The sequence below is a fragment of the Bos indicus x Bos taurus genome, chromosome 10 (genome assembly GCF_003369695.1).
Source record: "Bos indicus x Bos taurus breed Angus x Brahman F1 hybrid chromosome 10, Bos_hybrid_MaternalHap_v2.0, whole genome shotgun sequence".
In the NCBI taxonomy this organism is placed as follows: Eukaryota; Metazoa; Chordata; class Mammalia; order Artiodactyla; family Bovidae; genus Bos; species Bos indicus x Bos taurus.
Genome location: NC_040085.1, coordinates 43,652,504 through 43,680,279, shown reverse-complemented (window position 1 = coordinate 43,680,279; position 27,776 = coordinate 43,652,504). Strand labels below are relative to the sequence as shown.

General features: G+C 43.1%; 1 protein-coding gene across 1 annotated transcript in view; it reads right to left on the bottom strand.

The window, feature by feature from the left end:
• ANXA2 (annexin A2) overlaps positions 1 to 27,760 on the bottom strand; it is a 44,636-nt gene extending 16,876 nt beyond the window's left edge. The window contains exons 1-3 of the mRNA XM_027553861.1: positions 27,546 to 27,760; positions 16,544 to 16,602; positions 13,245 to 13,344 (exon numbers count right to left, since the gene is read on the bottom strand). Coding sequence (XP_027409662.1) covers positions 13,245 to 13,344; positions 16,544 to 16,591 — 148 coding nt within the window. The 5' untranslated portion in view covers positions 16,592 to 16,602; positions 27,546 to 27,760. The remainder of the gene's footprint in view (positions 1 to 13,244; positions 13,345 to 16,543; positions 16,603 to 27,545) is intronic.
• Positions 27,761 to 27,776: the final 16 nt, after the last annotated feature.

Genomic DNA, 27,776 nt, shown 5'->3' with positions numbered 1-27,776 from the left:
AAGGGTATTGTGAAAAAATATATACACTGTGAATGGCATATAAGCACTGATTAAGAGTCAACTAGTGATTTCACCTCATGAGACTCCTAGTGTAGTTCTAAATACTTTGGTTAGAATAAAACATGATATGCATCATAGTCAGGAACTGTATCTGTATCATTCTCTTTGGTTTCTAAGACATCCTAATGCAAACCATCTTACGTAACCTTCACGACAACAACGTGGCAGGGTGGCTATTTCTCTTCCTAGTTTATAGTTGGGGAAGCTGAAGCTGAAGCTGCTGTTACCCATGGTAACATCTGCCCTCCTGGGGTCCTGGTCTCTACACCAGGATAAGGGATCTGAACCATGACCTCCAGTTCTGCTTCCACAAAACACTAACACATAAAATTGAACTTGATCTTACATTTAGTCTTAATTAGGTCCAAGCCTGATAGATTTCTTCACAGACTCATCAAGGCTTTTGGGACTACTTTACGGTATGTCTGGGCACGTGGGTATGCATGGCTACCCACACAAGTGTGTTCACAGGTGCTCTCTCTCTCTCAATAGTCTATACCTCTAACATTATATTTAAAAAAATGCTTGTTTATAAATGTCTTTTTATTTGACACTTAACTTTCTTACCCAAATCTGAAAATGCTGGGAAATAACAAAATACAATTATATCCTCTAACCTCTAATAGTTCTGAAACCAACTGGGGTTGCTGACCTGAATTCAGGCCAACAAAACTGACCCATAAAAAATTATTCTTCCCTGGAAACAAATACAAGGTTGTGTTTGTGTCAGAATAGGTCCTGAGCCCACCTGAATGACAGTCACATGAAGCTTTTATTAAAAACACAACACCCTGGGCCCCATCCCGAGATCTGATTAAAGACGCTTGGGGACACGGGACCTGGAAAGCACCATTTCAACCAGCTCCCAGGTATTCTTTTAGAATCACCACTAGAGGTGGAAAAGCATGTGTAGGGATTGGAAAGGCTGCTGGCAATCTGTCTTGTGTATATTAAATTGCTTCTACCACCTGCTTCATACCATTTCTGTCCTTTATTGAGCCCATCTTTGCATGAGATATTCCCCTGGGATCTCTTATTTTCTTGAAGAGATCTCTAATCTTTCCCATTCTATTGTTTTCCTTTATTTCTTTGCATTGATCAATGAGGAAGGCTTTCTTATCTCTCCTTGCTGTTCTTTGGAACTCTGCATTCAAATGGGTATACCTTTCCTTTTCTGCCTTGCTTTTCACTTCTCTTCTCTTCACAGCTATTTGTAAGGCTTCCCCAGACGGCCGTTTTGCTTTTTTGCATTTCTTTTTCTTGGTGATGGTCTCAATCCCTGTCTCCTGTACAATGCCACGAACCTCCATCCATAGTTCATCAGGCACTCTGTCTTTCAAATCTAGTCCCTTAAATCTATTTCTCACTTCTACTGTATAATCATAAGGGATTTGATTTAGGTCATATCTGAATGGTCTAGTTGTTTCCTCTACTTTCTTCAATTTAAGTCTGAATTTGACAATAAGGAGTTCATGATCTGAGCCACAGTCAGCTCTCGGACTTGTTTTTGCCGACTGTATATACAGCTTCTCCATCTTTGGCTGCAAAGAATATAATCAATCTAACTTCAGTGTTGACCATCTGGTGATGTCCATGTGTAGAGTCTTCTTTTGTGTTGTTGGAAGAGGGTGTTTGTTATGACCAGAGCGTTCTCTTGGCAAAACTCTTATTAGTCTTTGCCCTGCTTCATTCTGTACTCTAAGGCCAAACATCTGTTACTCCAGATGTTTCTTGACTTCCTACTTTTGCATTCCAGTCCCCTATAATGAAAAAGACATCTTTTCGGGGTAGTAGTTCTAGAAGGTCTTGTTCAATTTCAGCTTCTTCAGCATTAGTGGTTGGGGCATAGACTTGGATTACCGTGATATTGAATGGTTGGCCTTGGAGACAAACAGAGATCATTCTGTCACTTTTGAGATTGTATCCAAGTACTGCATTTTGGATTCTTTTATTGACTATGAAGGCTACTCCATTTTTTCTAAGGGATTCTTGCCCACAGTAGTAGATATAATGGTCATCTGAATTAAATTTGCCCATTCCAGTCTATTTTGGTTCGCTGATTCCTAAAATGTTGATGTTCACTCTTGCCATCTCCTGTTTGACCACTTCCAATTTGCCTTGAATTATGGACCTAACATTTCAGGTTCCTATGCAATATTGTTCTTTACAGCATTGGACCTTGCTTCTATTACCAGTCACACCCACAACTGGGTGTTGTTTTTGCATATCAGTAACCTCAGATATGCAGATGACTCCACCCTTATGACAGAAAGTGAAGAACTAAAGAACCTCTTGATGAAAGTGACAGAGGAGAGCGAAAAATTTGGCTTAAAGCTCAACCATCACTTCATAGCAAATAGATGGGGAAACAGTGCAAACAGTGACAGACTTTAATTCTTTGGGCTCCAAAATCACTGCAGATGGTGATTGCAGCCATGAAATTAAAAGACGCTTACTCCTTGGAAGAAAAGTTATGACCAACCTAGACAGCATATTAGAAAGCAGAGACATTACTTTGTCAACAAAGGTCTGTCTAGTCAAGGCTATGGTTTTTCCAGTAGTCATGTATGGATGTGAGAGTTGGATTATAAAAAAAGCTGAGTGCCAAAGAATTGATGCTTTTGAACTGTGGTACTGGAGAAGACTCTTGAGAGTCCCTTGGACTGCAAGGAGATCCAACCAGTCCATTCTAAAGGAAATCAGTCCTGAATGTTCATTGGAAGGACTGATGCTGAAGCTGAAACTCCAATACTTCGGCCACCTGATGTGAAGAATGGACTCATTTGAAAAGACCCTGATACTGGGAAAGATTGAAGGCGGGAGGAGAAGGGGATGACAGAGGATGAGATGGTTGGATGGAATCACCGACTCAATGGACATGAGTTTGAGTGAACTTTGGGAGTTGGTGATGGACAGGGAGGCCTGGAGTGCTGCAGTGCATGGGGTCGCAAAGAGTCTGACATGACTGAGCAACTGAAATGAATTGAACTGACTGAACTGACCAACTGCTTCTGTGAGGTGCAGGGTCAGCTACAATCTTAGGGAAAGAAATGCTTACCTTTGTTCAAAACCCAGGTAAGAAATAACACCTGAAGAAAGTTCACTCCACAAACTTCAGTGCAGTCCCATGCTCTTGATCAATGAAACCTCTCTTAGCAATCAAACAATGAAACTTTCTGTTCACAGCAGCTTAGCGTTTAGCCAACAGTCAGAATCCAATCCAATTATTGAAACTCCCCATAAAGAGCCTGCGTGGTTAACATGAATCTCACCTGGGAGGCAGCAACGGCTATAGTCTGAAGGCATCTCAGTGTCTTTAACTAAATTATTCATCACGCAAACAGCCTACTGTGATGCAGTATCTAGCATGCTGGGACCCCTGACCAGTGAAGGATCTGATACATTACACAAATGCTAATACCAGCAACTACAGAGACAACTGAAAATGATCTACCAGTAGAAGCCCCTCCTCCTTCTGAAAGCCTCACCTACATCAGCTGTTTCTCCCCTACCTTTGTCTTCAAGTTTCAAATCGAACTAGAAAGAGGAAAAAAAAAATCACTGGGCCCAGGATCAATGGTTGAGTCAAAGCCACTTAAGGCATATCCTACGTTGGAACAGTAGGATGCACACATCTGCCAGTGGGATTTAACCATCTTATCTTCAGAACACCGCTGCTTCCTCTCAACCTGCTATCGTAATTGGTGAGACGGTAATTCCTGCGGAAAATGGTTCAGTCCAGGTTGAAGCTGCAAGGGTCATCCGGTGACTCATCACTTCTGCTCAGGATGCAGCTCAAGGATGATGGCCGAACACTCAGCTGCCTATGTCAGCACAATCACCGTCAAAAAATACACAGCGAGTACCAGCGCTCCAGGAAACCTCTACACTGAACAAAGTTAATCCCGGCGCGGGTGCCTCTGCCACTCTGGATCTGTACTCTCTGCTCTTTTGTGCCCGTATGAAGGGTAGTGTTTGCTGAGAGAAGAAGCCTAGCTTGAAAATAAACTGTGTGAGTGAAGCAAAAGCATAAAGAAAACAACAAGCTTGAATAACGCCTCTTTCCTCTTCCCATTCTTCTTGTGTTGGATATGGACGGTCACAAAGTAATGTGAGCAAAGCCTCAGCCTGGGAGACAGTGACACGGATGGGCGATCCCACAGAATGTGGGTGCAAACACAGTAAATTCTGTGATTCAGACAGATTTTTTTAAATGTTTTTTCAATGTAGTTTTTATTTTATATTGGAATATAGGTGATTTACAATGTTGTGTTAGTTTTGCTGTACAGCAAAGTGATTCAGTTATACATGTCCATAAATCTACTCTTTTTCAGATTCTTTCTCCATATAGGTTATTACAGAATACTGAATTGAGTTCCCTGTGCTATACAGTAGGTCCTTCTTGGTTATCTATTTTATATATAGTAGTGTGTATATGTTAATCCTAGCCTCCTAATTTATCGCTCCCTCCAACCCTTCCCCTTTGCTAACTGTAGTTTTATTTTTGAAATCTGTCCAGTCTGTTTTGCAAATAAATTCATTTGTATCATACTTTCAGATTCCACATATAAGTGATATCATATGGTGTTTGTCCTTCTCTGACTTACTTTACTTGGTACGATGATCTCTAGATCCATCAATGCCACAAATGGCATTATTTAATTCTTTATTACGGCTGAGTAATATCCTGTCATATATGTGTATCACATCTACTTTATCCAGTCCTCTGCCAACTGACATCAAATGTCTTTTCAGCACGAAGAGAAGTTAAAATTTTCAAGACTGATGAGGATCTAAGACACACATTTATTTGGCCCCTGAGAGAAAACAGCACAAAAGGTTTTAAGCATTTATTCCTTGAATGAAAATGGCTGGCCAATCTTCTCAGCTAACTATACAAATAGTCCACTCTGAGCTAGGGCATCTGGAAAATCAGTCTCTGATCTAAGTGCCAGTCACCTGAAGCCACAGTTCTGGCAAGAGATACCACGGGAAGGCACCATTGACAAGCAGGGTTCACACAGAAAACTCCGGGGTCGTGGGTCTCTTAAAACAAAGAACACTTGCAGTCTAAAATAATGGCTGAATCCAAACCCACAAAATGGGCCTCCTGGAGTCTCCTCCTCTCTGCGGGTGGAACCCCAGGCCTGCTCCACACGTGGCATTCCATGGAAAATGTGCATCCTTACTGACCATGGCAAGGAACCAAGAGGCCATTCTGAACAGGATGCTGACTCACATCTGCCAAGACACTCTGGTTGCACAGAGAAAATAGATTTCATTATGCTTGATAAAGGACTCAGGAGGCCCTCAGGGCAGGGCTGACTGGTTAGAAAATAAAGGAAAACTGCCCAGATCTGCTCCTTATCTAGATCAGAGGAAAAACCAGGACTTGGCTTAGATTACTGGGCATATATCAAAGCTCGGAAACCACCTTTGCAATAAGGTCAAAGGAAGGCCATGAGAGAAAGACTCATGGGTTTTATTAAAACAGTATCAACTATTCACTGAATACCTACAATTTACCAGACATTTTACGAGGTACTTTGTACAAACAAATCTCTATTGCAATTGTCACCATGTCTGTGTGTGAGGGGTGTTATGGTCACCTCCACTGTACCCAGTGAGGAAACCAATGCTCACAAGGCAAGGGCTCACCCAAGGTCACACAAGTAAGTCACCTGCAGAGCTGGGATTCAAGTCAGGATTAAAGACCTGCATTGGGCTGTTCTGCTTCCTGTTAGAGAAAACTAACCAAAACTAAAACATGAGGCAAGAGGAAGGGAACATGTCCTCTGAGTGCAGCTAACTGCCCTCCAAGACTTTCTCCAGGGCTCACTCTCACTCGACTGGCTACTCACCACTGATTACAGCACAGGCTCTATGGCTTAGGGTTTCACTTGTAGATTTTGGTCCAATAGAAAGGACAGTTCCCAAGATTACGGCTTCAGTGCTCTCAAATTCATGAATGGTCTTGTATCCAGCCCAGTAAACTTCTCTCATTCTTTTCTCAGTGCTTATAAACAACCGGCCTCTCAAATTTCCTTTGAACCAGCCCCATCTCAATGAATTAATGTTTGACATGTGTTTATCCTGTATCACATGAATATCCTGTATACTCTTATGAGTCACATTTGTACCTTTCTGGAATTATACTGTGGTGCTTTTTTACATGACACTCCTCCATCTTGTTCCTAAAAATCATCTGACACAGTAATGCATCTGTTTGTCTATAGAACTGGATTTACTATTCAGAACATACAAATGTACAACCATCAAATAATCTTTAGATAACATTTGCCACACAGTAACAATGCACAGCCACTGATGAAATAACCCCACTGAGGTTTCTTTAGGAGAAAGAGCTAGAAGACCCTCTTCTGAAAATAGCCATTCGTAACTCAGCAGGAACCTAAAGTGCCAACAAGAGTGGTTTTAGGGACAGGGAAGCACGTGCATGCACACACACACACACGCACACCATTGCCCAAAGTATCCTTCCTCCCATCTGACACGGTGCTACCTGGCCTGATTCAGAGGAAGCACAGTCTAGCTAACTACCTCTAAGAAGAAGGTTCGGCTGAGAAATTAAATTTCTTCTATTTCCATTCTGCTCTGGTCTCACCTCAGCTGAGTCCCTTAGAAAGGATTTAAGCATCATCTCTTTGGTAATCCCACTGGATTCTTTAATAATCTAGAACCCTGTCGGCCTTCTGTGCATAATCACATTTCTGCGATACTACAGGACCAGCAGAAAAACACAAGGGCCACTGCTCAAGATCCAAATCAAATAAAACTGCAAACGAAGGATCGTGCATAAAATGCAAGCAGCAATTTGTGCCCTGTCGCTCTATCAGCCTCCTGAGTCAGAAAGTAAAACATCCGAACAGATGCAAGAGAAACCGCCACACTCACCCTGAGCTCAGCTGACAGAGAAGTTACTATTTATTGCCCCAGCACTGCAGACACCAGATAAGAATGTGGTGATTTCCATGGTCCCAGGGTGTCACCGGTATTTGATTTCCTCAATGGACAAGAGGTAACGGTTTTTTACAAAAGAAAGAACTGAGAGGCAGGCAACAACAGCCAATGCCTACAATGAGAAAGGCACCAGGGACTCCTTTACCCAGGTTGCACAGGCTCCTTAGCTTGAGTGTGGCATCTACATACCTGAGTAGACAATGATCTTCTTGAAGAAAATCAGAAAATCTGCGCCCGCAATAAAGGTGGCTATGACTCAGCACTGGTCACTTTGTTCCCAGCAGTGCTGTAAGATGAGAACTCAGTCTAGAGTAAACTTGAACACAAAAGAGAAAGTCTTCAACGGGAAGGTTGTGTTCCCTTCTATTCAACTTCCAGGATGGTGAGAAGGCCTGGGCTATGTGAGTCACAAAGGCCGTTCCCACAAGCGGGCTAGCACCCAAACTTGGGGGTTCTTGGTTTGGGCTCTCACCTCCAAAGCCCCTCCCAGAGGAGAGAAGCCACTTTTCCCAGCCAATCTGCCTCCCAGCATCTTCAAGAAAATACATTCCTAATTGCTGTCTCAACTGAATAAATATACCTGTAGGTATGCAGGTGAAATGCAAAACACACATCCAGACTTGCTTCCCACTGCCATGGGATGTTAGTCTTCTAGCCATGCTTGAAAACTTAAGCAGTTCCATTTTAAAAGTATAAGAAAAAAAAAGTGCAAAAACTTGCAGCATTTATGCTTCTATACTTGTGCTAATAAGAAGTGGGGGAAAAACACCCGCTATTGCAACCCTTCCGGAGAACACAAATACAGCTAAAATCAAAACTGGCAATAATAATAGGGCAACTCATTACCCTCCCCTTCCAGAGAAAGAGAGACCAAAGCTGTACCAATTTATTGGCACTTACTCTAACTCTCGGGTTGTGCTGCTTCTAATTACAATCTATTTTATGGAGTCTAGATTCATCCTTTTCTAATTTAGCTGACTTTCCTTTCTAGTTATTTGGACCCATATGGTAAACCACTCACAGCTGTGTTGTACACTCCACAGTATATATTTAACCCAAGGCCAATCTAGACCAAGAGACTCCTACAGATTTAAGTCTCAGCAACCTCTTGTTAATTAAGCAATATTACTACTTTTGCACGGCTTTATTCAGTTTCTAACTAGACATTAATTGAGGTAAGTAATTGCAGAGCCTACCTCAAGCCAGAACATACACAAAACAATCATGCCTTTGGTTGAGGTGAGATACACGAAATACTGAGACCCCTTAAAACCAGAAACAAAGCAGACTTTCAAGGCATGAGCTAAATTCACTTTGGAAAAAGGGACCCAACCTCACTAGGGGACTGTTAATCCTTTGTGGATATGGTCCGGATTCCGGATCTGTCTTTTGCTGCCTTATTTTGCCAGCCACGTGTCCACACTCACCTTTAAGCTCTGGTATCTGTGTACATTTTCACTACTATACAGGTTAACTATGTACCTTCTCACATGATCCCAGTGGCCTGGGTGTTAGAAAAGGTTAATGAAATGAAGCCCTCACCCTCAATGAACTCACATTCTAGTAGGAGGAGACAAATCCGTAGATAAATAACTTTAACACAATGTGACAAGAGCTATAAATGAGATGAAAAGTATTATGAGACACAGTCAAGGAATAATTGATTCTGCCTTCCTGCTAAGAGAAAGCTTGGAGAAGAGGCTGTGCATTGGCTCAAGAGACGAGTGAGGGGACTTCACTGCCGGTCTAGTAGTTAACACTCCACACTTCAAATCAGGGGATGGTGGGGAGGAAGGTTCAATTCCTGGTTGGGAAACTAAGATCCCACAAGCCATGTGGCATGGCCAAAAAAAGTTTACCAAAAGAGAGAGAGGGATAAGTGGGAACTGCCCAGATGTTAGAAGTGGGATAACACTCCCACTAGAGGACGGCTGCACACTCCTGAGAGAGCAAAGGCTCTGTGTGGGGCATGAAATAGCCTGGAGATGAGGCTAGACAGAGACTCTGTCACAGATGAGGCAAGGAGGCTCTTTAGAAATAAAGACAGATGCCCTCGCAGCCCAGATGAGAGATTTTAAGGGCAGAGGGCAAGGGAGGGATGAGAGCTACTTTGAGGCCTTCTGACCAGTCTATGCAGCACCACCCTACAGATCTCAGCCAGGTCTGCCCCTGCTCACACTCCCCACCGCAGGCTTGCCCCAGTTCACAGTTCTCGTGTTTCACAGCAATGAGTAACCCTCAGCCACAGGTGACCTGCTCACAGCCCTTCTTCCTTAGAGCACTCAGATGACAGGACAGTCGATGTACGTTAGGCAGTATAAGTAATGCCCAGCATGCTCTACATTTGGCACACGCATAAACACGTATGCACACACACCTGGGCTACACCATCTGAGAGGGAGGCCACAGAGAGGCACCTTTTCATGGCCCTTTGGCTTTTGTTTGTATCAGCATTTGAACTTTACCCTTTGTTTCCTTTGATATCAAGGAAGCACCAATTATTTGCATTGTGTTCTGGAAAAGGGTTTGAGGTGGAAGCTGGGTAAGGTGTGGCACAAGCTTCCTAATTACACTTAAAGTGAAAGGCATTCTAAAAGGGAAGGTAAGATCTCAATTAGCTTTTTTTTTTTTTTAAAGTAGTGTTAATATCTTAAAAGATCAAGAAGGAGAAAAAAAACAAAAAGGGATGTGACTTTCTCAACTATAGCTGACCCTTCAACAACTCAGGGATTTAGGATGCTGACCCTCCCCACAGTGGAAAATCCACATATAACTTATAATCCACATATAAGTCAACCCTCCACATAACTGATTTCATACCCATGCATCTAACCAACCTCTAACTGTGTAGTACTATAGAACTCACTATTGAAAAATATCCATGTAAGTGTAGTTCAAACCCATGTTGTTCAGGAGTCAATTGTAATAACTTCATTTGTTTTTAATTTGGTTTATTGCTTCCCGTTACAAAGGTAATATATGTCATCATGGAGAATTTGGAAAATACAGAATATATTGAAATTATATATGTATATATATGTATATACACACACACACAGAACAATGCTTTATTTTTCTGACATAAAAAAATTGTTGTGGTGTGATCACACTGTATATACTATTTTAGGAAGAGAGAGCTTAACCATGAGGCTCGTGAGATCTTAGTTCCCTGACCAGGGGTTGAACTCAAGCCCCTGGACCACCAGGGAATTCCCTGTATATACTATTTTATGTCCATTTTTTTACGCAATTGACAAATCTAAGGTGAAATTTATGTTAAAATGAGTGTGCCAAAAGTTGCACAAATCTGTGAATATACTAGGAAAAAAAAAAACATTGAATTGTACATTTTCTATAGGTGAATTGTATGGGATATGAATTTTATCTCAATAGCAATGTAAAACAACTGTTTATAAACTTTACTTTTCATATTGTGGTGACAGTCTACAGATATTCTGTGTAATATAAATAGAGCTATCATAATTTACTAAGTCACTCCCCAGCTAGAAGAGAGACCTGGATTTGTCACCATCATGACCAATACTGACAGTAACATCTTTGCTACAACACTGAGCTCTGTATGGATATCACAGTCTTTCCTCTCAAGAGTATCTTAGAAGAATTTAAGGTTCTAAATATACCAAAAATCTAGAAATTATTTTTAAGGGTCAACAGATTTAAGAAAATTCAGTTACTCTTTAAAACCACCAGGCACCAAAAATAAGTAAATAAAAAGCAGTCCTAAGTGGGACTCACTGGGCATTACGTTTGGGAAAGAAGACAACAGGGGGCCAAAAGCTGGACCTACAAATATGACATATATCTGATATCTCTAAAATCACAGATAGAAAACGTTCTCATGCCTGAACACAACTTATGGCAAAGTAAGAAGTCTGGTCCTGCCAAGTGGGTGGCGAAATGTTAGGGTGCGTGAGAACACAGCCCTGGGGCTGGACCGAGTCACATTCAAATCCCAGTCTGAACCACAGTCAAGAGACCTGGAGCATGTTAATCCTAAATTGTGTCCTCCATATATTGGGGATGATAGCACCTAGCATGAGAGGATTAATCTGAAGTTTACCTAGGAATAATGTTCCTGAAGTGCTTGGTGCCATGCCAGCCCATAACGAGCAGCACTCAATAAGGAGCTCCTGCAACCCTGATAATGGTGATGTCAGCTGCATTTGACCAAACGGGAATGTAGGAATCCAAATCTTAGCTTTCCAGACGTTTCTGCTTAGAAACTTGAGTATTTTTCTACTAACTCAGAAAGGGCCTGAAGGTATTTTTATTACCCTGGGAGTTTCAGCTGTTACCAGAGTTCACTTGCGCAATCTTTACATTCCAGTGCGCTAAAAGCTTTCTCATGCAGGGATAAAGGCAGCCTTTGTCTCAAGCTTGTAAAAGGCACCATCTTTGTTAGATGAGTGAGCTGTTAAACTTCGATTGTATCTCTACAATGGCTTGTTGGGAAACCCTAGGAATATAGGCACATCCAAATAGTGAGAAGGGGTGAGTTTACAGGACAGCAGACTGTGTGTGCATGTGTTAAGGTAACATACTCTGAGTTGTCTATATGGCAGGCACCACGCTACATGCTTCATACTTCACAACAACCCTGTGAGGTGGGAACTTTTATTAGCTCCCCCTTTATAGTAAGGAAGTTCAGGCTTAAGGAAGCGAAATGTTTTCCCAGAGTCTGCAGTTAGTAAATTAGTGGCAGAGCTAGGATTTGAAGCCACAAACACACATGCTCTCATCCACCAGGTTCCACCAAGTAGAACTGACTGCAGGGAGATAAGACCTGCAGATTTTAGTCTCACTTCCTGATTAGTGACTTCCTGACTTCCCAGGCTGGCCTTTGACAAGTATGGTCATTTAAAAGCACCAAAAGAGATGGCTTTTTGAAGGTTAGTTAGTCATCCAGGCCAGACGTGCCCACAGTGTCCTCATGGAAACTAAGGTTGCTTTGAGGCTGATGACGCAAGCCTATGTCGCATCAGAACCACAGGACCTAAAGGATCTTTCTACATTCCTTCTTATCCCTGGAAACACAGTATCCAGTTTCTCCAAGGGTTTTAGGAAAGGTGACTATGCAATTTATCCTGCAAAATATGACAGTTCTGAGGGTGCAAGGGGGCACAATCAGTAAATATGCAGGCATAACGGGGATATATGGTGATCCCAGTTTTAGGCCCCCCAGGTTACCCTGACTGAGGTCAGGTCTCCAGTCTGCAGTGACCTGTATGTGAACTGTTGGGGTGTGTCAACAAGCAAAAACACTCTATTATCCTAATGTCCTGCGGCTCATCAGCAGGGGATGAACCAGCAGTCAGAACAGCTGCTGGATCACATCTGTGTCTCTCAAGCTTTGCATGTAAAGAAGTGCTTTCTCCAAAGGGGGGAAAGAGTGTGGTGAATCACAAGCATCACCACAATCATCACAGTGTTTCCAGGGAGCCAAGGATGGAGCAACCCCAGAGGTACATGCTTCATCAACAGAAGCCTGGAAGTCTGGTCACAGGCTTTTGTAGATACAGAAAACAGCATGATGACCTGAAGAGGTCCTTGCTCAACTCTACCCGCAAAATGCTTTATCTGCTTTATTTCAGAACGGAAGCTTTTATGCCTCCTGGTCCTCTCTTACTCATCCTGGAACTCTAAGAAATACAGTCATCCCGACAGCTCTTTAAATCTAAGCTCTAGGCCCAAGGAGTGACATAACTTGTGGAGTTAAAAAAAAAAAAAAAGCCTGGATTTTTTGCTCATTAGATCAATCTAGGAGCAAAGCAGCAAAATGTATCCAGCAGTTTTCCAACAAAAGTGATGAAATTCAAGGGGACTTAGGACCACAAAGAGGCCCTTAGGGATCGCCATGACCAATCTCGTCCTTACAGAAGGGGTGCTGAGGCCTCTGAGCTCAAAGCACACACCCAGAGCTTCAGGCCTCCTGGCCCTGAAATATAAGCTTATATCCATGTCACTATGCCATTCGGTTAACTTCTCATCTTTAAATCTTCTCTCTCCAAGGGGAGGAGAGAGGGAGGAAGCTGGAAAGAAGAAGGGAAGGATGGGATGGAGTAGGTTTGGATCACTTCATTAAAGCTCAATGACAATTTCAAATGACCAATGTATGAAAATGAAAGACAGAGACTAATAACATTTTGGTGAGAGTCTGACAAGACGATAAACATATGGCTTACCTTTGGTCTTGATGGCTGTTTCAATGTTCAGAGCATCCCGCTCAGCATCAAAGTTAGTGTACGCTTTGACTGACCCGTATGCACTTGGAGGTGTGGAGTGCTGAGGTTAAAAGACAAACACACTGAAGTCATACACATTTAAAATCTTTTTGTTGAAATGTCAATTACTAAAATTTTTTATCCTATTGTTTTGTTTTTTAGCAATTCACATCATTCTTAGGCCAGGGAACTTGTAAGTATTCTTTGTTTCCAATGAGAATTCTTCAAAGCCTCAACTAGTTAAGAATTTGATAAATCTATTTTTACTTTTCATCTTAATTTTTGTGCAAGCTCAAAGTGGACAACACAAAGCTGGGTACTTGAAACCACCTGTTTCTCTGGGGAAGGCTTTGAAGAGCACAAAACCGGGCTGGCAACAATTTGAAACAAGCTGGAAATGTGGAAACGCCTGAATGACAAGTGTGTTTTGCCAAGTTTTTGCTACAGGCACATGAATTTCCACTGGGCCTGTATCACAGTTCTTTAAAAAGCAAATGCAGAGTGCCTGTCTGCTTTTCTCTATCAGATAAGTGAGGGAAGTGTCTTCCTCCTACCCCTACTTTGGCCACAGCCGTGGCACCAAGGTGGTCAGGCCACATGGCCCACATCCTCTACATACTGGCCAAGTCCCGCCTCTTTTCTCTCCTCTCTCTACCCTCCCTTCTGCTGTCTTTTTTTTTTTTAACTTTTTACTTTATATTGGGTGTATAGCCAAGTAACAATGTTATGATAGTTGCAGGTCCACAGCAAAGCAACTCAGCCACACATGACATGTATCCACTCTCCTCCAAATTCCCCTCCTATCCAGGCTCACTGAGCTCTACTCAATGCCACATAACATTGAGCAGAGCTCCCAACGTATACATATTTCTCCAGACAAGACATACAGGTGGCCAAGAGGCACATGAAAAGATGTTCAACATTGCTAATTATTAGAGAAATACAAATCAAAACTCCAATGAGATATCACTTCACACCAGTCAGAATGGCCATCATCATAAAACCCCTCTGCTGTCTTTCACACAACCCCTTCCACCAACTACTCTTCCTAGAATTTTGTTTTTCTGTCTTTTAAACCATGCACTCACTCTTGCTTTCCAGTGCTTTTCAAGGCCCTGGAAAGCTGTTCTTGATACTGTTCTTGATCTGAGGGCCCCACCCTAGACTGAGGTAATAGCACAGTTTTATGTCAGTTCTCCTTTCCAAAGTGTTAACTCTTCTCCTTTGAAATGCTCTTACAGCTTTATTCCCCCTTGCTATCCAGTCCGAAAGCAAAGGACAGACTAAACAGCACTGGCAATGTTCTTTAGGCTGGCTGAAGGGCGGTGGAGCTATCCACCACCTTCAGCACCAAGGCTCCCCCATCCTGCCTCCCCCTAGAACATACGTCCCATCATACATGACTTTGTCATGGCTCGGTTTCTGGAAAGAGTAAGAGACCGAGTCACCCTGACCTACCTTTCCACACACACACATCACGTTACAAGGCATCCCAGCATTTATTATTAATAGCAGGGAGGTTGAACAGGTAAACAACTAAGATGCCATCCTTTCAAATGGCTCCCAGGACAAACCCATGAATCTAAGTTCATGACTGGACAGAATATTTTAAACTAACTTGTGATCATCTTGGCTAAACAGTAAATCCAGTTAATATATATAACTGAAACCCAGTGGATTATCAAGGTGTTTTTCATTATAATTTCACTAAACTTTTCAGTAATTAACTCAATGGAAATAGAGCAGACAATCAAGAAAAGGTAAGGACAGAGTATTATTCTGAAATACTGACTAGATATGTTAGAGTGGCTACAAAACAAGTAAAGAAATCTATGGGAACACATTTTCCTATTTATTAACAATTCCAACCATTATTTACAAAGGCAGGCAGTCTAGTCATTGAGCCATATGAAATGTGGCTTCGTATAGCAGGTGCTATGTCATCTCATTTCAAAAACAACGGTGAGTAGGGAAACGTTTTGCATATTTTTATATCTCTGGAAATAGAATTAAATGGGCAATTGAAGCAATTACCTATAAAATTCATTTACCTGAAATTCAAATTAAGAAGGAAAAAGTAATGTTTTTCTTCTCTCAATGTGCTAGAGAATACATGACATTTTCTGCTGCAGTCCCATCTCTGCACACCAAGAAACACATCATACCTGAGGAATTTCAAAGGCCACATGAAAAGCGCTCTTATGAAACCTGATACTAAAAACGAATTAATGATCTACTCCATTAAGAAAAAAATTATTTAGACTTGTCTGGACCTCAGTGTGCCACTTGTATGGTTGCCAGCAACAGTATGCACAAGGTCCAAGAGGAAAGATGAAAATGAGGGAGGCTGTATACGCCATACGACTTGTGCTTGCACCAATGACATCATCGGAACATTTTATTGGTAAACATCAGGGGCAAAGGATTCTGTTCCTCGTGACCCAGGCTGCTGGTGACCCACTTGAGTGCTTTGTATTTTAATTTCAGTGACAGCATATTTTGAAATATCTCTAAGATATGCCTACAGACCAGTGTCACTGCGGAGTTTCTGTAAAAGCCAGTTCTGCTAAGATGACCTGGAAGATGTATGGTATTACTAGGTAATTTACACATTCACAACTTTATATTCTACTTTATTCTAAAAGCATTTGCAATGACTTATAATTTTGAATATAGCTTTCAAAATTTTTGACTGTAAAACGAAACAAAAAAACCAAATGCATCAGAATGTCTAGGTTCCTGTGAAAGACAAATACAATTCTGAGCTCCCTGGAAGCCAAAGCAAAAAAAGCATCACGATGAATTAGAATATAGAATACTTTTATTATTTAGTTAAAAAAAATTCTAGCAGTTTTAGAGAAAAGCTTTTCCAAAACATGCAGGATCATTTTCAATATGGCTGCAGCTTGATGCAGCCATTAATAAAATCTGAGGGCGTGATGCTAAAAGTTCTGTGTCATCATAACAAGTACTATCACTGGCACGTTAAGTATATAGCAGGATAAAGTTCCAGGCACATCAGTGTCACCAGTGCATGCCCAATTTTGATCTGACACCAAAACAGTTTCTGGAGCCATAACATTTCTTTCAAACTGAACTACCAGGAACAGCTAAAGTAATGGGGAAGACAGGAACCAAGAGGGGAACGAGTATCTTAATTCCGTCCTCATTTTCTTTAGATGGACAAGAAAAGAAGGGGCACAGTTACCCAGAGATGCCCAACTATCAAAAATTACACAAAATGAAAACGATATACTTACATCACCCTCCAAACTGAGCTTGCACAGAATTTCATGAACGGTAGACATTTTGAAAGAAGCTGGAAAAAAAGTACAACAAAAAGTCCTTATTATGAAGAGACTTTCCCTTCCCCTGAAGCACAGCAATTCATTATACTAATCTCTGCTTCTTGGACCATTTCATCTGGTGATACTAGAGTAATATTTGCAAATAGATGCAATTCTCATCTTGTGACTCAGAAAATTAAAGCTGAGAGATTGTTTGCATTGTTTGGGATGGACTACAGAACTATCTAGTTTTGTTCCTGCTCTGCTCAAAGAGAACTTGGGATGACTGACTTGTAAATACAAAAATCAAAATGCTTCCCAACAGCAGTGCAACTTGTCCAAACAGGATGAGGCTGAATCTTTTGGTTCTCCTAAAAAACAGTAATCTTGGCAAACTAGCCATTACTTCAGTATTTTTCACCAGTAATTTAATATATGGAAAAGGGTCTGCAAACTATGGATGTGAATTGAAATCAACAGCATTTCATGGTGGCTCATTCCTAAATAGAGCCCTTTATTACTATCCCTAATTATTCTCTTAGCTCACCAATGATGAGAGGTATTAGAAGACATTAAACTGTTGATGAGAATGACAATGGACATATCTTCTGATGTTAACTCATCCTATGAAAGAGTAATAATCCTTGTATTTAAGATTCAAAATGGCTGAAATGATGTCATCTTCCAGTTAATACACTTAACCCGGCAGTGATACCACAGCCTGATGAATTGGCTTTCCAGCTTTGTGATCACAGTTCTCGGAATTGATGCACCAACCCCTGCCAAAAAAAGTGCTCAACTGGCAAGAAATTTACCTCAGCCGAGACAAGACAGATCATTCAGCAGCAGCCTCCCCAAAATAAAGAAAATAGAGCAAAGCTGTGTCCTCAAATAGTGGAAATGACCTCTGAACTACAGCAACTCCTGTTTTGCTCTTTTATTATTATTTTTATGTTTTTATATATTTGCACCAGGTCCTAGTCATGGCATGTGGGATCCCTGATCCTGGGGAATGCAGGATCTTCAGCTGTAGCATATGAAATCTAGTTCACTGAACAGGGCGAGAACCTGGGCCCCCTGCATTGGGAGTGCAGAGTCTTAGCCACTGGACCACCCAGGAAGTCCCTGCTCTTTTTGCTTAATGTTCTCTGATCAAGGAAATAGTTTCCATGCAATTCAGCTTTCTGTTTTCTTCCAATAGTTTGCTTAGTTTACATGTTTTCATACAATTGGCTTGGAGGGAGTATTTTGACACAGACATTTTCTCATTTATCAGAAAGCTCTGGACTAGGCAGATTTCAGGCTCTGTGGGGAGTGAGTTATAAGAATGTAAGAGAAGAGGATTTGCCTTTATTTGTGGTTATGGAAATATTTCTGCAAGACTTTCACAATGAACTTTGTCCTACACCAACTCTTCTCTCTCGACTGATGCTTATAGAAACTTTTTGAGCATGGCAAAAAAGAAAGTCACAGGTATTCCAACTCCTCCATTCCCACAACTCTCAGACACTATCACATACACTCCCAATCCCTGCAATATACCCCACCACTGGGATATAATCTTAATTTGTAAAGTTGTCCTCCATAAATAAACTGTGGTACATCCAGATAATGTAGTATTATTTAGCACTAAAAAGAAATGAGCTATCAAGTCATGAACAGACACAGAGATAACAAATGCATATTACTAAGTGAAAAAATCAGTGTGAAAAGGCTACATATTGTATGATTCCAATTATATGACATTCATGAAAAGGCACAACCATGGAGACAGTAAAAGGCTCAGTGGTTGCCAGGGATTAGAGGGTAAGGAGGGAGGGAAGAACTGGCGGAGCATAGAAGATTTTTAGGGCTGTGATACTATAACAGTGGATACATATTATTATACGTCTGTGAAAACCCATAGAATTTACAACACCAAGAGTGAAGCCTAATATAAACTATGGGATTTGAGTGATAATGATGTGTCAATGTAGGTTCAGCAATTAAAACAAATGCACTGCTCTGGTGGGGGATCTTGAGAGTTAAGGAGGCTGTGTGTGTAGAGGGGATGCTGGAAATACACACTCTGTACTTTGCACTCAGTTTTTCTGTGAACCTAAAACAGCCCTCAAAAGTCTACTTTCTTTAAGAGTAGCCAGACTGTCCAGGGGCTTCCCCTGTAGCTCAGTTTGGTAAAGAATCTGCCTGCAATGCGGGGAGACCTGGGTTCAATCCCTGGGTTGGGAAGATCCCCTGGAGTAGGAAAATGAATACCCATTCCAGTATTCTTGCCTGGAGAACCCCTATAGACAGAGGAGCCTGGTGGGCTGCAGTCCATGGGGTCGCAGAGTCGGAAACAACTGAGTGATTAAGCACAGCACATCGCACAGACTGTCCACTAGCCACCAGCCACACGGCGACCAGACAGCCACCAGCTATCAGACACTGAAAGGTGCTCAGTCCAAACTGAGATGTGCTCAAGGAAGTGTAACATACACACCAGATTTGGAAGACTTAGCGTGAGAAGGAGACTGTAAAATCTAATAATTCCCAACTTCACCTTGGGCCAAGAAACATTTTATAGGGTCACCTTAGTATCCTGCTGAGATTCACCAAAGCGGAGGTGGATTCCTAGGACATGGACCACCTAGCCTTGACTCTCACTCATGGGGCTCAGTCAGAACTGGACTAAGTCTGCAGTGAGGGATAAACTGTTATCCTCTGCCTTGTGGAATTCTAGGCCTCATATAAGCAGCTAAGAAATAAAAACGCCAAAACAAAAAGACCAGTAAATCACAACTGTTTCTGGATGGATTTATTAGACCAGGTACTTCACATCAGTTCTCATATTTAGGAATCCGCAGCCACAGAGGCAGGTGAGGTTCTGCCAGGGAGTTCTTTCAAGTTGCCTTTCCAGCTCTGAGCACCAGCCTGGGAGACAGCTGTCTCACCGTGCCCTAGATAGATCCCTTGGTGCTGTACAAACCACAGAACATGAGATTTAATAATCCTTCTCACACCCACAACACACTAACACAGAAAATCAGATTTTAAAAACCAGATTTCCCTTCCCATTAACTATTTTGGCTCTTTCATGCCACTATCAACTACATTCCTCTATTTTATCTTGTCACAACAGTTCATTATCCAGCCTTCTGCAATGTTCTCTTACTCCAGCTCCATCCAGCCCTCTATCTATTCCCAGCAAAAGTGGACTTGAGGGACTTCCCTGGTAGTCCAATAGTTTCTTAAGAACCCACCTTTCAATGCAGCAGTTGTGGGTTCGATCCCTGGTCAGGGAACTAAGATCCTACACGTCGGAGGGCATCTCAGCACACACACCCCAACTAGAGAAGACCACAAGCTGCAACTATTGAAGCCTGCGTGCCACAAGGAAGAATCGGCACAGCCCCCTCAAAAAGAAGAAACAACAAAGTGGACTTGAGCCAAAGTGTCCCTTGCTTCTCCTCAAACATACTGTAACCACTCTAATCCACAGCATCTTGACTCGTGTCTCCTGTCTCTTTGTCTTCCCCTCATCTTCTCCTAGTTACAGACTCTGCCCATTTCTCAAGTCACTAGCACTTTGGCATATGCTTTAATAGAGTGGCTGCGGCCCCCTCCCCGCAACACCGTCTCCCACCTTTCGGTATCAGAAATACTTTCTGATACCACTCAACTTACTTGCCGTGAAACAGTATCCATGTAATCAAATGGCAACTACATAGCACAATTCAACAAAACGGTCATCTGCTGGACAGAGTCCCAGTTCCCCAACAGATTTAAGAAGCCTCTTCACACTTCAGGTGCTAAAGAAACTTTCAGAAACAGCGAATTGATATTTTGCATAATTAACATTGATATGTTACTATTTACAAGCATTCTGCAGAAAAATAATATCACAATAACCAAAAAACAAGATCCACGAAGCTTGCTATTTCTCCATGCAAGTGTCTTCTGCATCCATATAAATACTTCCTACTTCATGCAAGCTTAATGGCAAAGACATTTTCACCTTAGAAATAAACATGGTCCTAGTTCTTCACTACGGCCAATCCATTTATTTCTTCACTATATCCTGGTCTCCTCACTATATCCAAGATCCTGGCAATGCAAAGTCATTTTGCAGATGACTAATTAATCTCCAGAAGAAACAGTCGGCTTTGCCACTCATAATATTTGTTAAAACATTAGCTTAATATAGTGCTTTTGATTAATGAAAAGATGTCAGGGTGCTGCTACCCTTGAAAGTGGAAAGAGAAAGTCTTGGCAGGGCTACTGTAGGTTACAAACACTGGTGACACCCAGGAAATCAATCAACAAGCCCCTAACACACACACACACACACACATTCTCTCTCCCCTTCTCAGCCTGCCCCTCATTAAAAGCTGAGACAGACACACACAAAACTATGTAACACCGACTTCACTTCTGCAGGACCTTCCAGCTCTCTTCCTTTCTCGGCCCAGGAAGACAAGACCAGGTCACCCAGCTAATGACGAAGGGAGGCAGGGGCCCAGGTCCAGGTCCTCAGACTCAAGGGCCCTTTCAACTTCACCACAGTGGGTCTTCATTCCAAGAGGTTAAAAGAGAAGAGAAAGATAAAAGCATGCATGAGGCTGGCTAAATACCTAAGAGGTGACATACTGACTAGTTTGAGAAGGGCAGTCACTCACTCTGGAAGGCTCAAGCCAGAACAACAGAGGAAGGTCAGAGGAGATGAGACGCGTGTGAATGTTCCGGGGGTGTGAAGACACAAGGCCAGGTTTAAAACCAGCCACATCTAATGGGGTAGCATGTGGGGGCCTGAGAGGTAAGTTTCTGGATGGTGCGTATTTAAGTGTGGCTGTGGAAAGGGATTTGACCCCAATACTCACAGTATCCATTCACAGTATTTGCTCTGGAGGCTGAATTTTCTTACTGAAACAATAGCTTTGCCTTGGTGTACCTATTGTTAGGACAGTAACTGTCCATACCATCGGGGACAATTCCACCCCTACTGACCACTCAGCACAATGAAAAATTCATAAGCCCATTATAAGCAGAACCACCACTTCTTTTCTGGCAGATCTCTCTATGGAACATGAAAATGCCATCACTGGTTCCAACAACACAACCTCACCCAGATCTCCAACTGGTTTCAACTTGCAGGAAAGAAAAACACAAAAATCAGCAAATTCAATCTGTTGATGAGTACCTCCACATAACTGAGAAGGGCTGGGTGACTAGACAAGGCTGTTAAAATTACCTTTATCAGGTAAAGTTTTTTAAGAAAATAACCAGAGGGGTACAAGGAGACTGACTGAAAGAGCCACACCCATTTCAAACTGGCTTGAAATAACTCACCACTGGGAAGGGAACTCAGACACCCCACCCTAATGAAAGGAACAGACAGTTTCCTCTGGCCTTGAAAATATTAATAAATGAGGCTGTTAATTGCCTGACTACCAAAGATTTTAGAGTGCAAAGCTAGACATTAAAGAAAGCTGTGCAGCTGCTGGAAAACAGGCAACTTACATCGAACATAAAGACTATCTTAAGGATCACTTAAGAGTTTATCTTAAAAAAAAGATTATACTGTACTTCAATGCTTCACTTCCACAACACAGTTACAAGTCGTACAAGTAAAACAGCCTTAAACTCTCCGCTAACCCCCACCCAGTAAAAAGTAAAACAAAGTTTGCAAAAAGGTGGAAAACAAAAAGTAAACCCAGAAGTTAGCATTTCAAATAATAAAAACAAGTTCTACTGAGAACCAGATCCAGAAAGCCCAAATAGCAATTTGTACAAACAAACAAAAACACACTGCAACAGGCTCATCTGCACAGCAGAACCTGAGTATAACCCAGCAGTTTCGTGGTCACACCCACTTTCAAAATGTGGAGTGTTGATGTGTTACCACAAAACACATCCCTAGCAACCATGATGAATTAATCAGGAACTGGATGATACAAAGGATTTTTAAAACCCAAAAAAAAAAAAAAAATGGGTGAGGGTGTGGGGGTGGAGGGCTGGGATTCCCCACCAAGCCCTTGTTTGCAGTCCTGTGTCTACAGGACCAGACTGAAATTTTAAACCAAAAGCAAGGAAAAAAAAAAACGCATGAGTCGGGGGGAAGAGGTGGAGCTCCCACTATACTCCACTCTCCACCCCTTCCCCAAACCATTTTTATTTAACAGAACCTTTCTGAAAGCACCCAGTTTTCCCCTTGGTTTTTATGGTCTTGATTAATGTCTGAGTCACAGGCGCAAGTCATTCCCGAGAAATCCTGGAATTCTGCCCAGTGGCCTTGCTCAAACAGAGCAGGATGGACACAGCAGCACTTGCTCTGGCCTGTCCCTTTTGCTGCCTGATCTGAATCAATATTTGTTTGCTAACTTCAGACACAATGCAGCCCCCAGCTCTCAGAGCCTCTCAGTCAATCTCCTGATGCAGGGTTAGAGTAGGCGGAAAGAGACAAGCAGAAGAATGATGTCACTTGGCTCCAAGCACTCTCAGGGTTGAGAAATCAAGGTCTTCCCATCTACAACTCAATTTCAGTGTTTTATGGCCCACATATTACATTTCCAGTGGGGCCCTGCTGCTTACAGTAAGAAGTCCACACAGCATTCAAGATTTTCCACACTCTGGACTCTACCCACTTTTTCTTAAATAAAGCACATGCATACACACACACATACACACACACATGTAAAAACACTCAGCACTGAAGTCGGATTGGATTGGTAATTCTCCAAACACACTCACTGCTATTCTGTGACCTCCATGTCTGGGTTTTTCAAGTCCCCAGTACTGGGAATGCTCAATGTGGATCAGCTGACATCCTCATGCAACTTCAGGGTACAAAAATTACTGTTAACTTTTCTCCTGCACCTCTCCCTGCTCCGGGTTCCTGTCTCTTGACGTGTCTGTGAAGTATCAGAGCTGAGAGCATAAAGTCAGTCTTCTACTCTGTTCACCCCCAGGGTTCCCGTCTTAATCATCGCCATTTCCCCATAGGTCTGAGCACAGTGCTCAGCAAACTGGAGGTATTCACTGACATTTTGGTGTGTTTTACACACACTGAGTCTTTCCACATTCTGTCCTTTCTCCCTTCTTTTCCAATACACTCTCCTTTCTCAATTTTCTTTCTCTTCCTCAGACTGAATCTCTCAAACGCAGTTCTAGTTCCACACATACAGAGCTGGAGGCGTCAATTCCCAGCCTCTATTCACATCTTTGTAATGTCTGGTAGATCCATTCAGGGGACAGACTCTTTATCGTGATCTGCAGCTCTTCCCAACTCCCACAGCCCCTCATTTATACCACCTTTATATCATCAGGGCCCCCTGGGTCCTAGCTCTGTCCACAGGACAATGTGGAAAAGTAACCTCCATCTGCCATGGCAAGCAAAGTGGGAAAGGAGGCAGGAGGGAGTAAGGGTTTGCAAGTGGCCTTGGGACTCCGATTTCCTCTGAGCTGGGAGTGTGGAGATGGATGTGGCAGGTAGACACAGGGCAGGGAGTCCATGTGACAGACACTCCCTTGACTCAGAACTTTCGGCACCAAGCCTGGGAGGATAACTCAGACCACTTGTATGCTACTGACTTCTCTCTGACAAGACTAAACTAAGATGGTTTAAAAACCTTCAGGCTGTGCCCTAAAAGAGAGCTTTGGAGGTCATCTCAGTGGACCCACTGAGAAGGGCGAGCCTGGGCACCTCCTGACCCCTTCTGCTGACCTGCTCCCCAGCTAAGTAGACGGGGACCATATCTGGCAACTGGAGGAGGAAAAAGAGACCCGACAGTGAATGAGTCGGGTAGGGGGAATCTTTTATTCAGAGACTGCTGTCCTCTGAGGTAGCCTACAATGAGAATAGGGTGTGGCACCAGGGGAGGAAAAAAAAAGGAGTTGGATTCCAGTAAGCAAAAAAAAAAAAAAAAAAAAAGAGTATTCCATTTCTGTTCTTACAGTCAAATCCAGAAGGCAGGTTAAGTCATGATAACAAGCAACAACACTTTGCCTAGCAGGTTTTAAACATGAAGCTCAGGTCTGTGGAATAGCTGGATTAAAGGGGAAATGAGCCCCAATCAAGTTCGGAAGCTAATATTAATTTGGGAAAACGTAAAGTTTACAATCAATTACTGCCTATACAATTCACTCATTTTTGTTTTTCTCCTCACTAGATTTAAAACCTAAAGAGCAGAGTGGTGCTTTTTTTTTTTTTGGGTCTGTTTTGTTCACTGCTGTATCCCTAAGTGCTTATACTAGTGAGTGGAACATGAAGTGAAAATGAGGTGTTAGTTTCTCAGTCATGTGCAACTCTTTGCGACCCGATGGACTGTAGCCCACCAGGCTCCTCTGTCCATGGGATTCTTCAGGCAAGAATACTGGAGTGGGTTGTCATTTCCTTCTCCAGGGGATCTTCCTGACCCAGGGATTGAACCCAGTTCTCCTGCATTGCAGGCAGAGTCTTTACCATCTGAGCCACCAGGGAAGCCATAGTGGAACATAGTAGATGGAATACCTGAGTGGAACATAGTAGATGCTTAATAAATACTGTCGAATGTAGAGATGTTTAAGGCAGCCCAGGAGAGCCTGGGATATTCATCTGGCATACACACACCCTCAGTTTGTAAGATATGCCTCAGCAGGCCCACAGCCCCACACAAAGGAAGGACAAAGGCCAGATTCTAGGTGCATTGGTGCAGGAAGAGCCTACAAACCCCAAAATCAATAACAATTGTAGGAGGATATCTACCTTGCCAGGAAAAATACTTAAATTAGAAATCAGTCAGGAAACTAATGGCCACGACTGCAGACGTATCAATCGATACAGTATTTTTAATAGCTCAAAGGATGTTAAATATTGACACCCCAGTCCCAAACCAAGTTCATGATCAAAGCCAGTGAGTCAGCAGTATTTCCTGGGCATTTACAACAGGCAAGCCATTTCGCACTACAGGAAATCACAAAATCTAGGCAGTTTCCCAATCATAAAACTCCAACTAAAAAAATTTAGCTTGATGGTCACACCCTTCCATGGCAGTTGCAATTTATTTCTGGGGAAAGCCTTGACTTAAGCTTTGAGATAACAGATGGAGTTAGGGAGGCGAGTTCCACAGGCAGTGATCTTAACGCCCCTGACCAATAAGGATACCGAACCTGGCCTCATCTGAGATCTTCCTTCACGCTGCCTGGATATTATATGGCTCTCTGATTCCATAGCCTCAAATGTTATAAATTGCAATGTTTAGGTTCAAAAAGGTGCCTTGCTATTTTTTAAATAACACAACTCCCCTGAATTGCTAAGGATTTTAGGACCACCAACATTCCTAATACTGAATATTAACATATATTGATTCAATCTGCTACTCTCCAGCGGGGTATAAGAACAATGAAGGAGGAATGGGAGGAATGCATCAGAACTGGATAAGCATGGTCGGGCTTTTGCAATATGTCAGGGAGGAGGATCTCCAAGGAGGCAGGAGGAATACAGAGAAAAGTAGAGATGGTGATAAGGACATAATTACAATTACAATAATGTGATCAAGGCCAGCATTAAAACTAAGAAGACTTCCAGTAAAATATTTCAGTGATTTTTTTTCTTCTTACCTACACATCTTCCCTCCCACTTCCCACCACTCCCAACCCCCAAGCTGGGCCTGTTCTATCAGTACTTTCTATGGAAATGCCTTCTACAACATTGCTTCAGTGCGACAGTGCCTTCTACATTCCAAATGACCAAGTTCGGGACAGGCAAAGTATGATACATTTTGGATAGAACCTATCAAAACAATCAGTATGAGCTCAAGGGTCCAGAACCCTGGACTCCATGACCTTAGGGTTCTGGATAAAGACCCAGTAAGTCCCTATGAGGGTACTCCTCTTTTACACACAAATTGAGAATATCTTCCAACAGCTTTAAAATGGCAAACCTTAATACAAAAAGAATGATACTGCTTTGGTATGACACAACGCTTTCAGGGTGCTTTACAAATTTATTTTTGAATGAACATGTTTTGGAACCTTTGATAGTAACCCTCAGGGACAATTCTTAAACTTTCATCGATAAGGAAATACATGCCCACTTCCCACCGTCTTAACAGCGCCTTGATGGAAAACAGCCCTCCACGCCAGGCGCTAGGACCGACCTCACAGAGCTACAGGGAGAGGCCTAGGGGGCCACGCCCTGTTCTATACCCTCTGTCTTTGACTCATTGTCGCATCAGCACCAGTAAGTCAGTGACAACTCTGCCCACATAACCACGGGGGACACTTCCTTCCTGAAGCAAAAGTGGTCGAGCAAATTGGAAACTCTTCAGATACACGGAAATCAGAAGTGCTCTCCTACAGGATAATCTAGACAAAGGAGAAGTAGCTGAGGTTCTTTCGTTCTGTTCCGTTCTATAGGGGCAGGAGGTCGCTGCTAAAAACCCCTACCCCTTATCGTCCGACCAGTTGCTTCCCTCTTGCTGGCTGGCACAAGTTCCACAAATGCACATTTGTTTCAAGTCAACTTGCAACAGATGGGGATCACTTTCTAGACGGTCGTAAGGCTCGTGTTTAATGTGGAGGGTGTCGCACCCTCTGCTCTCCTCCCGACCCGGGGCTCCTAGGGTGGCCACACCCAGCCCCCCGCATCGCCTGGCGCGTCTGGAATGTGGTGCCTCCCTCTGGCCCCCTCCCCGGCGCCACCTCGTCTGGCTTCCTAAGTACACTCAGGAGGGATGCCCGACCCCTCCTTCTGCCTTGCATCCCCCATGCCAAAGCACACCCGGCGCCCCTCACTCCTGTCCAAATCTCCTCGCCACTGGGCACCGCCCCCACCCCCCCGCCCCTCCCCCGAGCCCCTAGTGCAGACGATCCCTCCGGCCCTCTCCCGGGTCCCCGTCGCCGAAGCTTCTCTTTGCAAGGCTGACTCCTTCCCTGCCTCTCCGCACCCCACCCCTCCACCCCGCTAGCTCTGCGGCCTCGGGCTGTAGCGGATGGGCGGGCGGGGCGTCCCGCTTACCTGGGCCGGGCGCAGTGCGCTTTGAGCTTCCCCAGAATCTGAACGGAGCCGGCTGGCCTGGGTGGGGCTTTTATAGTCACCACATCCTCGCAGTGCACTGGAGGCCTGCCCTGCCCCGCCTCTCGAAACCGGACTTGGGGGTGACTCACCCTTCCCGCCCCGCGCGCCGGCCAGGGCCGCCTCGCCCTGGAACATTCCCTGGGCCGCGCCAGTGGGAGTGGCCCCGCGCCC